Below are 14279 nucleotides of genomic sequence, written 5' to 3' on the forward strand. Positions count from 1 at the left end.
ATAACATGTCATAGCAAAGGGGGATATTCTAAATAATAATAAAAATGTAGTATGGAATATTAAATTTGGAAATAAAGTTATCGCTGCATTTTCCGCGTTTGTTTCAATAACATGGCATAGCAAAGGGGGATATTCTAAATAATAATAAAAATGTAGTATGGAATATTAAATTTGGAAATAAAGTTATCGCTGCATTTTCCGCGTTTGTTTCAATAACATGGCATAGCAAAGGGGGATATTCTAAATAATAATAAAAATGTAGTATGGAATATTAAATTTGGAAATAAAGTTATCGCTGCATTTTCCTCGTTTGTTTCAATAACATGGCATAGCAAAGGGGGATATTCTAAATAATAATAAAAATGTAGTATGGAATATTAAATTTGGAAATAAAGTTATCGCTGTATTTTCCTTGTTTGTTTCAATAACATGTCATAGCAAAGGGGGATATTCTAAATAATAATAAAAATGTAGTATGGAATATTAAATTTGGAAATAAAGTTATAGCTGTATTTTCCTCGGTTGTTTCAATAACATGGCATAGCAAAGGGGGATATTCGACTTTTTCGTACACGCTCTCTTTATAGAGCATTAAGCTTCACATAGCGAAGAAAATCCCAGAATTGGTGATTCTTGTTGACAGACTAGACTCAAAATATGATGCAGATGTGTAATTTTGATTGACGCTAAAGAAGTAGCAGTTTCCCGAGAGCTGCTATGCAAAGGGGGAAGTTAAGCAGGCAGATTTAAAGAATATTATTAGCGCAATTACCAAAAAATTAATTTGTAAAAAAACACAAATCCTATGCGTCGCACGCCTTGATATGAATGATTATACCTTATTTGGAAACACAAGTTTATTGTATTTTTATCGTGTAAAAAACGATTATTTACGTATTAAGAATCAAATTTAAAACTCGTATCTCGAGCTTCTCTTTGGACCAAAACATACAACCATTAATATCCATCACTTGTCTCTCAAGCAACTGTTCATCTCCTTTCACTTCACTTCTATTGACTGTGGAGGTCATAATAGCTACGTAGAGATTAGTGGCATAATACCATGAAAAATGAAACAGTAGATTTTAATGTTTAGTCAAGAATAATTGACCAGATTTGTAACTGTTTCCTCACATTCATTTTGTTAAAACAGCATTTTAAAACAACGAGCGTTTTCTTCGACAATTTTGTATCCTAACGTAGATATCAAACAATGATGAGTCAAAATAAATGAATAAATAAATAACCAGCAGGTGAGTTCTCTCCAAAACGTTCTCGCATAATCCCTAATAAACTTGTCATGCTAGAGAATCTCTTATATGGCATTGGCGTACAATAGTTACGAAATATTAACTTTTGGTGTGAATTTAGTATTTTAGCTGAATCTATCGTGTCATCCTTGACGAGTTATTTGGTGATTAATCCGTAGCATGCGTTAACAGTATCCAAAAAATGAATTAAATGATAAAATTATTTAATTTCGCACATAATTTTTAAATGTATTAACAATGAAACACATTTTTTTTTCTTATATAGCATTCAATCTTACGGAAAAAACGTTAGGCTTCTACGAAAAGAGTATAAATTTCTGTGATTTAAATCAGTATCATTTCTGCGCACGCGTAGTAACGAAATGTACAATGAAATGTGAAGGAAATAAGATGCTAGCGATAATAACAATATCAGCAGTTTGGTCTTAACAAGTTTGAGCTACAGTAATATGACCTATCGTTAGAAAGTAGTACCTTATGTTCAACGAAAGTATCAGTCTAATTAAATACAAATCACCAGTTCTCTGATTAATGTTTTATAATTTTGCAAATAGAAAATTAAAATGAAATCAGTATAGTAAATTTTAAGCACTCTTGGATCAACGGCGTTCCTGGGTTACAGTCCAATGAGATTATTTGATTAGATGGTCCTGAATACTAGAAATGTCAGAAGATGTGTTTTAATAGTTTTTTTTTTCACTATTGAAAAATTTTTGCGAGACAAAATTTCAAAATAAGTTAAGAATGAAAAATAATTGATACAAAAACATTAAAAATATGGTATTACAGTATTTTTTACGCAAATAAATATGAAAATAACCCGATATTGTGATTCTTTCATCTTAACCGTACACTTCCATGATCATTTTTTATTGTTCAACCGCAGTTACATAAATTTTTATTCCGACAGATAATTACAAAAATTTATTTCGAAATTAAATTAAATTTTATTAGAAACTAGCCGCCTTTGGCGACCAGCCGGTTCGCCAATCTTAATGCTCGTTAAAATTTTAATAATTAAATATTTTATGTAATTCCTACTTTAATAGCTTCTTCATCAAATATTTTAAAGCTTCAAATTTTGATAGTCATGTAATTCACTCATAATAATATAAAGTCCTTCAGCCATAACATAATATGTATCTCTCTAATTTTCTGTTAGTTCCGGTAGAATTTATGCTTAAAATTAAAATGGAAATGACTAAACTGCAATTAATATCATAATATTTTTTACTGAAACAAAGCATTTTTTTTAATAATATGATTACTGATAATAGAGTCACTGAGCGTTTAAACTTTATGGGCACTAAAGAATATCTTTCTTAAATTATGTAATATCTCAAGAATTTGTCAACAAAATTTTCTCAGATTCATCATGAACAGATCGATTCATTAACAATGTTTAATTTTAAATGCATCAAACACTCAAAAAATAAAATGAATCGTTTAAAATAATCGGTCGAAAACAGGTTTTAAAAAACTACTTAAAAAACGATGTACTTAAAACTATAAACATATACAAAAAATATATAACTAACATAAATACAATTTAATTACAAAAGCATGCAACTAACCTAAAAATAATTTAAATCATTGAAAACAGGTTCAAAAAAACTACTTAAAAAACGATGTACTTAAAACTATAAGCATATACAAAAAATATATAAATAACATAAATACAATTTACTTACAAAAGCAAGCAACTAACCTAAAAATAATTTAAATCGTCCGTTGATAATGGTTGTCATGGCAACAATCGGAACACAATGCGCAGGCGTGAATTTTCTTCGCTAATTACGGTAATGCAAATGCGTGAATTTTTCTACGCCAGTTGGGGTAACGCTATGCAGATTATACATTTTTAAATTCCTTGATTCTGTGTTATTTTAATTCAAAAGTACTTCAGAATGAATCTGAAACATGGATTAATTAACAATGTTTAATTTTAAATGCATAAAACATTAAGAAAATAAACAGAATCGTTTGAAATAATCCGCCGAAAAATATTAACCCTAGCCTCATTACTGTTGGGAGAAAAAAAATTGAAGCCTTACTCATTTGGCGGTGGGGAAAATGGACGATTTTTTTGGCGGGAAAGTTAGTTTTTAATTAATAATTAAAATTTCAAAAAACTGGACCCCAGGTGCACATTCCCGACATCTAAGGTATACATGTACCAAATTTGATAGCTGTATGTCAAATGACCTGGCCTGTAGAGCGCCAACACACACACACACACATTGAGCTTTATTATAAGTATATAGATTAACAACTACTTAGTTTCACTATCTTACGTTGCCCCCGTCCTGGCCTAGGGGTAACGCATCTTTCCCGTGATCTGGGCGTCCTGGTTCGGGCGTGGTTTTCTTCCTTTGTGCTCTATCTGTGAGGTGTGTGAAAAAGCCCCCCCCCCCCACTGTAAAAAGGGGGTTGTGCAAAGAAGCGAGTGTGCGCGTGTCATCTTCAAAGAAGTCAGACTTTTGCCCTCAGAAGCTACCGTGCTACCCTACATTAATAAAACATGCTAACGCCAAATCAACAATGTACAGTAGACTTCCGATTATCCGCGCCTGTCGTTTTTTTTTTTTTTTTTTTTTTTTTTTTTTGCTTCCAAGCAAAGAGAAAATGCTTTCAAAGCAAGAAGCAAACACAAATGACTGATTTCTTCAAAAAGGTGTCGTTTTACAGTTATGCTTTTGTAATTAAATAATACATTAGAGTATTAAAACAGTACATATGTATTAATTTTTCTGTGTATCCTTGACGCCTTTCGTAAGTACAAAGCACTTTTCTGTTTTCACTAACAAAATGCATTTTAGGTTCGTTTTGAGTGATATACTAAAATAGTAAGCGTTAGTTAAACATTTCCTGCTGGTTATTTTACGTTTTATTGTACATAAAACGATTTTTTCAAAGTTGGAATGACTGTTTTCTCTTTTGCTATACCCGTTTTTAGCTTTTTTCGGATTATCCGCGATTTTTGTTATCCGCGGCGGCCGCGCCACCCAATTCCGCGGATAATCGGGAGTGTACTGCAATTACTTTCACTAACTAATAATTAAAATTTCAAAATGAATCATAAAATTCAAAATTTAAACTAAGCTGAAATGAATCACCGCGCATTCCAGCGTGAGTTGCAGAACCCCCGTGGATACAATATATGAAATTGTCTTTACCTATTCGACTTCGTAATAGATTTATTACTTGTCGAAATCCTTAAGTGTTAGAGATTACTTATATTGAAAGTGTCGAATTTCCCATTTTACAAATGGGAGTTTCCTAAAAGTTACGGTTTGTTTGTTGACCTAGCTTCTTAGAAAAAAAAAAAAAAAAAAAAAAAAAGATGAAAAATGATACTTTGTTTCCAATAAGTACGGTTTAGCACAGTTTTCTCAGTTTGTGGTATTTCGAAAAAAAAAAATAAATAAATAAATAAATAAAAAATGTAAGTGATGGCAACTCAAAATCACGTGACCTACGCCACTGCGGGCGGTGGGATGCCGTATGTTTTTTAAATGGCCTGTCAAATTTCGCAAGTCCACTCTCTCTTAGCATTTGAAAGAGTAGACGGAATTTAGTTTTTTGGCTTATTTTTTCTCTTAAAACACATAAAAGACGAAAAATGAGGTCAGTAGATACTTGTTCGCCTGGTCATCACCTTCAAGGTTGACAGGAGATTTTCCAAAGTGGGAGAGAGCCGCACGACACTTCACCTTGTAGTCGATTTTATGCTCTTTGCATACCGATGTTAATGGTAGGGGGGGGGTGTCAGCTGCTTTATATTCTTGAGTTGAAAATTTCTTTCCTTTGAATTTAATGGTCTGCTTTAGAAAAGAAAGCAGAGGATGGTTTGAACCAGTTTGGTCAGAGAATTACAAAACAAAAGAATGTAAAGCGCAGTGGCGGATTTCCAACTAGGCAGCTACTAGGGTCCCTAAGTTGAAGGGGGGGGGAGCAGTATCCACAAGCCAGACGACTAAAAAAAACTTTATTTTCCTATTTGCCAAAGAAAAAGTTTTTAGAAAATATATAAATTCTATGAATTGTAAAATCTGTATAAATGATCACATTCCTATATGTTTAATTATTTTTACATAGTTATTTGAATATTTTTAAAACAGAACATTTGTTTCACCAACAAAATGCATCAACGTCGATGCCCCCAATTAAGAGTCATTTCTACTAATAATAAAAATGAATGTGTATATGTTGACAGTCTACAGATAGATCCATTTGACCTACAGCTGTGAAATTTGGCACATATATACCTTGGTGGGGCAAAATGTGCACCTAAGAGATTTTTTTTTTCAAATTTTAATTAACTTTTAGGGTTGTTTTTTTCCGAGATAACTTATGAAAATATTACATTACAAAAATAAATTTAGTATCGTTTCAAAATTTAAAGAATTATTTTTTGAATGATACCAATTTAATAATAATGCAAATTTTTGACAAATTTTGACAATTTTTAAAAAAAATATTTTTTAACCTAATTTCTAGAACTAAGTTACGTTGTTATCCTGAAATTCAAACCGTTTTTACTGTTTTATCCAATATTTAATAGCGTTTTTTTAATTCTTTCTTTAAAAACCAAAAAAGAAGGATTCTATTTAATATTTGCGTAATTTTTTTTGTGCACCTTTTTTTTTTTTTTTTGGTAAATTCAAATATTTTTACAAGGGGGCTACAAAATCTTACTCTGATTGCAAAACATTACTGTAAAAGAACTATGATAATTTGGCACATGGTTGTTTCGATGTATTGCAAGGACGGTTATATACTAGTTTTTAATATAACCACTTATAACAGCAAATTTCAATGTAAACACGCTTGGAAGTGTATAGGCGGCATTCCAATTTTCAGCAAGTACAGTCCAGCATTTCGATTGTCATATTAGACATTGCATCTACGACTCAGAGTGTATTAATTATTTCCGACAGACGTTGAAAACAGTCTGTCCTTTATTATAAGACCGAAATTGACACTGAACAGTAATGATTAAATGCTCGAAACCACACACATACACATATACACACACAGAGAGAGAGAGATGCACACACAATTTACTTTTTCCATCATTGAAGCAATTTTTACGACAATCGAATGTATAATCACTATTTCTGCATTAGTTTCGCTATCTGTTGGACTTCCAAAAAAACTTAAGAACAAGATTATTCTATTGCAAATATTTTACACTATAATATTCAAAGGTTTTTTTTGTTATAATTTTCTTTAATCTTTCTGAATGTCCAAATAAATAAATACAGACATTCCGTAAATTTAGTTGAAATATCCTGAATAAAGACATATTTGTTAATCAATTTTACCTCCTCCGATTTATCAAAAACATTTGCGTCCCACTTTTGGTAAGACACATGGCTTCGTTCCACTTGGAGTCGGTTATGATATTATATTATATAAGATATTTTTTATTTTGTTGTTGTAAAATTTCATTTTTCTTGAAACGACCCGCTCTAGATGTTATAACACAGAAAGACAGAGAGTGATTCAACCAGTTCGTCCAGAATGTTACAAAACAAAACGTGATACTGGACGAAGTGAGAGGACATGAAAAATACCAATTGCTATTGTTAGTTGAATGTTAACTCTGGATGAATTTTTTTTCTCTATCTCTTCTGGCAATGAGATTCCTATGCTTCGTTCATGCAACAGTTCCATTCGTTAATGCCACATTTTAATACAGATCAGACAAATACGTGACAAGGAACATGTTTCGAAGACTCATATTTAATACAAAGTAGCTTTGGCGATATTCCTCGAAAGCGGCTATTGAACTATAACCGAGTTCCGTCTTTTTGTTTCACAACAACAAAAGAACAAAATACGGAGAGTCATTCATCAAAACAATTCGTTGAAGATAAAGAAATCTACTGTGCTGTCGGTTCGATGAATATTTTATGATGAATAATGCATTTTCAGCAAAATTCATAAAATCATATATATGTGATGAATAATCTTTAAGTTAAACGCTATGATGGATTCTTTATATTTCTGATCTGTTTTTATTTGGTGATTTAAATCTTGTCTGATAAAACTAAATCAACCTGACACTTCAAACAGAGTCTTAATCTCTTGCACTATAATGATGAGTATGGCACGTGCATCGAATAACTGAATTTTTAACATTTACATTTGAAATTAAAGAAAAGTATTACATCGTTTAAAATGCAAAAATCACTTGGTAAAGCCTCAATATCTCAACCGTCCTTTATGTTATTACAGAGATTGAAATAACAATAAATGTCCCAAACTAGATATGTAATCTAATTGGGAGTTTAAACAAATTAGTAGGCGAATTAAATAAATAAATAAAAAAACAAGAGCTTCTTCTGAAATTCATATATTTGACAGTATGTTTGGAAATAAAAATGTGCAGTGTTATCACAACATCATGGCACTAATTCAATATATATTACGTACACTCAGCGGGAGGTGTCTCTCTTATATAGAATGCTTTTCCCTTTCCAAGGAACCACATGAGTAGTGATATTATTGTTCAAAACATTCTAGTACTCGAAACATAGAAGAAATATTGTCATCGTCAAAAATTCGAATGCAAGATTTTGACGAATCTCCTCTTTTCAGACTACCTTGAGTCCAAAAAACACATTTTTAGCATTATGTCTGTCAGTCTATCTGTGAACACGATAACTCAAAAACCCTTTGAGTTAGGCGGCTCAAATTTGATACATGGAATTGCGTCAAAAGTTCTAAGTTTCAAATTTTGGGTACAAGTACAAGTACAAGTGAATTTGATAAGTACAAAATGCACATTTTCAGGTAGATAAAATTTGGTACAGAGGTTTAGTATCTGAAAATAGATACTTATCAAATGTTAAACAAAATCTGTGAAATGATCGATTATATATCGGTCTGTATTTTCGCATGCATGTAAAAGCAAAAATTCATAAATGCAATGACTTAAATCAATAAGATCCAGAATGCTATCTTCTGACTACAACTGCAGTTTCGTATCAAATTTTGGTGACATTCGGTCGACAAAAAAGCGTCCAAAATATATTTTCTCGCGAGAGATTCAGTGAAAACGGTAGCTTCATGTCAAAGATCTACATTTCATAACTTCTATTCACCAGTGCTTTTGGAAGGTTTTCACGGCTTTACCCAAATCCTCAATTTTATGCGGAAGAAAGGGGATAGCTTCTTTATGTGAGAAAATTTCAGGCAGACTATTCCCGTTGATTTTTGCCATCATGTCCACATAATAATGATGGTAAGACGGTCAGACTTCTGGTTGAAGAACGGCGCTTAAAATTTCGTTTTCATCTACAAATTCGAATAAAAGCCTTTTACATTGTTGTTGTTTCTAATGGCACTTACCATGGACAAGCCCGCTGATTCCGAAATGAGCGATTTTAAGCTGAGAGAGAGAGAGAGAGAGCGTCTCTTGTTTCAGTCAACTAGGGCCAAGAATACGGTTTTGCTACTCACGCACCACATTCGCTTGCACAGACCCCTTTTCACAGCACATCCGCATTTTTACAGCAGATTCACACATCTGACAGATATAGCAGATGAAGAACAACCATGCCGGTGCCGGGACTCGAACCCAGGACGCCCAGATAACGGGGAAGACGCGCTACCCCTATGCCAGTATGCTAGCGCATTTTATATATATCTAGCTAATTGCTAATAGTAAAATTAAACATAAGTAATAAAATTGATATTTTTCTTAATTGATTGAAATGTACTAAACTGGGATCTATAGAACAAAGACTGTTATCCCCTTGATGCTTTACTTATTCAACTAATTAAAAACGGTTATCATAAATATAAATCATAATTGATGATAGCAGAACTGAAATTTCGTTAGCTAAAAGCTATTACATGAAATATAAGGACAAAGGCTTGTATTATCTATTTATTTTATTCCTTCAACTTTTTAAATGCAGTTCCCGATATACATCAACATTATTTATAGCCACGCACTTCTAAAACAAAGTTTCAACTTCCTCAGAGCTAACGATGTAACAGTAGCTGCATAGGACAAAAACAAATTATTTCCGCGCATGCCTTATCTATCCGAGCGCTGTCCATTGAAGCAGTCGCATTCCAGGGCGTTAAGAAAGCGAAAGTGAAATCGGAGCCGTGACAGCGTGAAAGATGTCACACACATTGTATAAAAGCTAGAGAAAAAAGACCCACCACCCAACAGCGGCTAAGACAAACGCCCTCGGCTATGAAATCGGCTCGACAACAAGGTCAGCATTTGGTGAAGATGGCAGAAAAGAAGAAAGGCAAAGTTGTGTGAAAAGCAAAAAAGTAAGAAAAAGAAAATATGAAAATAAAAAAGAGATTCTGACCTCAATTTCCCATTCTGGCTTTTGTTATACATGTATGACTCGATTCTTCGTTTTCCATTAACGCTTAAAAACTTTTAACGGCTTGTTAAAAATGAAATATGTTTGAGAAGTTAAGAAAGATAAACGGATGACAACCTTATGTTGTCATCCGTTTATCTTTCAGTTTATCCGTTTATCAGCATTAGTGGAACACAATCTACTTAGTTTCGAATATGGATATATTTTAATTATAAATAAAGATAACCGTATGATTTCAAGAAAATAGACTGATATTTTATTCTGCCCAATTTCTAAGCTATCTTTTCGACTTTATGCTTGTATGATGCCTCATAAATAGAAGAATAGACTTAAAATCAGAATAGAATTAGGATTAGGCTTACAGCAAAGAATCGTTTTCGGAACAGAACATAAGGTAGCAAACATAGAAATGGTCTCTGCTACACACTGATCATTGCCAGAGAATTTGGTAAAAGAAAAGAATACGCTATATAATATATAAAACTCTGAATGAAGCATAATATTTAAAATAAAATAATTCATGAACAATATTACAAGTCGAACACAAGAGGGGATATACGACGTTGGTAAATAAGATGCAGTATCAACATCAAACCATTCGAATGAATTTAATAATTCAAAACACTTGCTGTTCGAAATGATACAAATTTCGCAATTTTATTATTGAAGAAATCAAAACTTCAAGAAAGACTTTGCTCAACTACTCGCTTAAGATCATTTCAACTCTCTCAAGCATCTCTATTCCAAAATGTACTTCTGTTTCGGTTTTTATAACCGGCAACGAATGTTCTAGGACAGCACTTCTGTCGAGTCCTAATGGAGATATTGCCTAGATTCTTAAATATTCTGGGCCCTAAATTTTTATTGCCAATTTCGTCGCCAAGGCCGGGAGACAGTGATCCAGAATCCGCTAAGCCGCGTTCTGACGGCCTGTTGCCATTACGGATATGGTCGTAAATCTGCCAACTGACTGTTAGGCCACCCCCTGCTTGTGGATGGCGATCGGGAGCTTCCCGCAAATTATCGGTAAAATGAAAAGAAATCAAAGAACCCCAGAAAAACACAATAGAGGGTAAATAGGGCAAAATGTACCAGACTTAAGGCGGGCACGGGTCGTCGGAACAGGGCTTTAGAATTTTCAGTAAAACTACTTTTAATAACAGGAGACTTACTGCAAGGGAAGCAATAATATAAATTCGTACAACGTCAACCATAAATTTCATTAATCAAATTACAACTTCGTCCTAACTTTGATTTTCCAACTCAAATGAAGAATATTACTTGAGTGAATGGTTATTAGCCGTTTAACACACTGAACACTTATTATTCAGAATATTAATAATATATTAATTATTCTTTTTTTTTGTCAGGAAATTTGCTACCCTTTGAAAAAGGGTAGCAAATTTCCTGACAAGGGTAAATTCGTAAACCAAGGAGTTAATTTGAAAAATTAACTCCTTGGTTTACGAATTTATTTAATCTTTTAGTTAGATGTGACATAGAATGCAGAAAATTTGTTATTTCAGTTCATTTGAGAAGTTAAAGGATACTTAAGATTCTCGACCCTTTAAAGTTTTGGTATATACCATCTAAAAGATTTTTTATAAGGGTTTCTTAAAAAGGTATGTTAAATTGATAAATAGGATAATCACATGCTTAGGATTCAATTGAGCTATTTTAATAACTCAGAAATGCATTAAGTCCATATTAGATATCATATAAATTCAAAAGTGCTAAATATGCTTACCATTGCCCGTTCACGATGTAAGGGTTTTCGTAGCGACATTAAGCTCCAGCGTTTGTCACTAAATTTTAACTCCTAAATAAAGTTTTCAGAAATGAAACATCACTGCATTGTGTTTCTTATGTCTAAGATATTCTTATATTTAACTATCAACATTTGTTATTGAATTTATTTGATTTAAATTTATCACTCATTTTTAAAAATGAACAAAAATTATTGACGCAGTTGGAGTTTCTTAAAATTCGGAATGATTTTATACGTATTTTGACATATTTATTAATAAAATTGCATCAGATTGCAACAGTTTTATTTTTGTGCATTGTAGCGATTCTCCAAGGGAGCCTAACAAATGCAAAATGACTTTCAAGCTTTAATGTAAGACATTATTTAATTTGAATTCCGACGAATTTTATGATTTCTAATTAAAAAGAAACTGTATAAAGTTTTTTTTAATTACCTAAAATCGAGTAATAAGTATATTTACCAATGAATATTCGATGATATTTTTGCCCTTAGCGTTCAGTGGAAAGTATACTTACCACTTTCAGTTTCCCTTGAACGATCTCTGGTAAGTATATTTACCACTCTTTATTTCATGAATTAAGTGACAAATCAACGAACTTTTGATGTTTTAGTATTTACATTTAGGGTTATATCATTTATCATGATATAACCCTAAAAATTTTTATTTGTCAATGTCTCGGAATTAAGCCCTATAAAGAGTTAAGGCACTCCTGTCTGTTTTTTTACTTCGACTTACCAGAGTCCCCCACAGCCTATGTCAGAAATCTGACATTGCACACACCTCTTTAAGAAATGACATCTTCTTCAAACTCATACATTAAATGTGGAGGTTGCAAGGGTATTATACCTCCCCCCCCCAACTCAGCGTAAGACGATGACCAAGCAGCGACGTGAAATAACGGGTCGTCAAACCTATTCGTCATCTGCGTAATTGTAGCTAATAAGATCGACATGCTTCGGTTGTCCGTGCATCAGCCATAAATGGGTCCATTCCAACAATCACACTTCGCAAGGAGTAAAAAAGAAACTACTGATGCGCTTCAATCGTTCCTTTTCACGATTTAATGACAGTTTTGATGCACCACACCCTAATAAATTCACCACGGCGGATGTTATCAACGGAGGGGGGAGGCTGACGTCTGTCTGTCATTTTATCTGAACAGCGCCCGAGAATGATGGAAGAGATAAAACGAGAGTTTAAAAGAGTTCGCTGATATATAAAATTCAGGTATTTTTAACTTTCTTTCACAAGGAGTATAGAGAAAGTATTGTAATCGTCGAAAAATTCGAATTCGACGAAGTATCTCACGTTTGATGAATCTCCACGTTTTAGACCTACCTGAATTCGAAAAATTGTTTCGAGCAAACTCTAAAACACTTTGAACTAGAGATGAATTTTGGTGTACAGTCTTTACACCAAATTTGTAAAAAATATATCAAATTTTGCGCAAAATCTATTCAGAAGTCTGTCTGTCCGGCTTTTCGAATATAAGTTAACACGATAACTACAAAACGAAGAGAGCTACATGGATAAAATTTAGTATCCAGATTTAAAATAGCCAAAAGCAACAAAAGGTTGATCGTTTATAGATCTGCACAATCATAAACACGTAAACGCGATAACTCAAAAACACAATAACTTAAATATATCAAATTTGAAATGGGTTTTTGTGACTTTTAAGTGTAGTTTTGTGTCAAAATTTTGTTTCAATCGATTGGAAAGAAAGCAACTTAAACACAAATTCGATTTTAGGATATTTTTAACCACATACCAAGAATGGCAAAAAAAAAAAAAAAAAAAAAAAACGATGACACGAAAATTTTTGAAAAAATACTAATTTTACACCAAAGGTTAATATTTCTTAATTATTGCACCCTAATGCCATGCAAGTCATTCTCTGAGATAACATCTTTATTAGAGAATATGAGATTTTTTTTGTGGGAGGGGGCACTTCCACTAGTTATTTTATAGCATACAAAGAGAAAAAATTTGACTTAAAGATTTTATCAGCCCTATTTCTATGTGGGTAGGATAGGGGATAACACTTTAAATAGAGAATATTTGAGAAATTTTCACTGTTTTAAATAATTATCAGAAGTAATACTTGAAAACTTATTTTTTATTATTCAAATAATTTTGGAAAATCTTTGAAAAAAAAAAAGTCAGAATTTAACAAGTAATCGCTATTAACCCAATTTTTCATTATCCAAAATAACTGCGGTTCCAATCCACTCGGAATATTAAAATTCCATTGATACCATGTTCTAAGTGAAATTCGAAACTATTTATCAGCTAATAATCTGCATAAGTATATAAAAAGAACATGATTGATTAAAACTATAATAAAATATTATGACTGATGAAATTACAACAAGAATTTTATGGTGACAATAATATTTATTTTGAGCAAATTCTAAGCAATAATTCCACTCACCAGATCTGCATCTGCAAGGGTCATGTTTGTCCAAGTAGTGTTCCAAGGTGTCCCAGCCACCTCCGACTCGTACCATCACGTGACTTCGAAGAATCTGCAAAGAACAAGTTGAAATTATAGGCCCGTATTATTAGATTCTTTTTTCCCTCTCACCGTGGCGGATGCGTAACGTTGCGGAAGATGTTACATGGCCACGCTTTAGTGAATGCCGGATTTGATTGTGCAAATAAGTATAATAGAAAATAAGAATTCTGGGAAGTTTTTGAGGGGGGGAGGAAACATGTGGTTCGATGCTCTATATTTGGAAAACTAATTAGAATTGTATTATTCAATAAATGAATTGTTTGAAACCTAAATTAAATTCATTAATAATTTTTTGTTTATATGTTTTTAAATAATCAAATTAATGTCTTACTATATGGATTAAAAATGTTAAGGTTATATT

The 14279-nt window shown here is 32.4% G+C and overlaps 1 protein-coding gene across 1 annotated transcript in view; it reads right to left on the reverse strand.

Annotated features, from left to right (window-relative positions):
* LOC129966538 (GAS2-like protein 1) overlaps positions 1-14279 on the reverse strand; it is a 68843-nt gene that overhangs the window by 18006 nt on the left and 36558 nt on the right. Inside the window, exon 4 of the mRNA XM_056080977.1 lies at positions 13835-13928. Coding sequence (XP_055936952.1) covers positions 13835-13928 — 94 coding nt within the window. The remainder of the gene's footprint in view (positions 1-13834; positions 13929-14279) is intronic.

This window comes from Argiope bruennichi, chromosome 4, assembly GCF_947563725.1.
Source record: "Argiope bruennichi chromosome 4, qqArgBrue1.1, whole genome shotgun sequence".
NCBI lineage: Eukaryota > Metazoa > Arthropoda > Arachnida > Araneae > Araneidae > Argiope > Argiope bruennichi.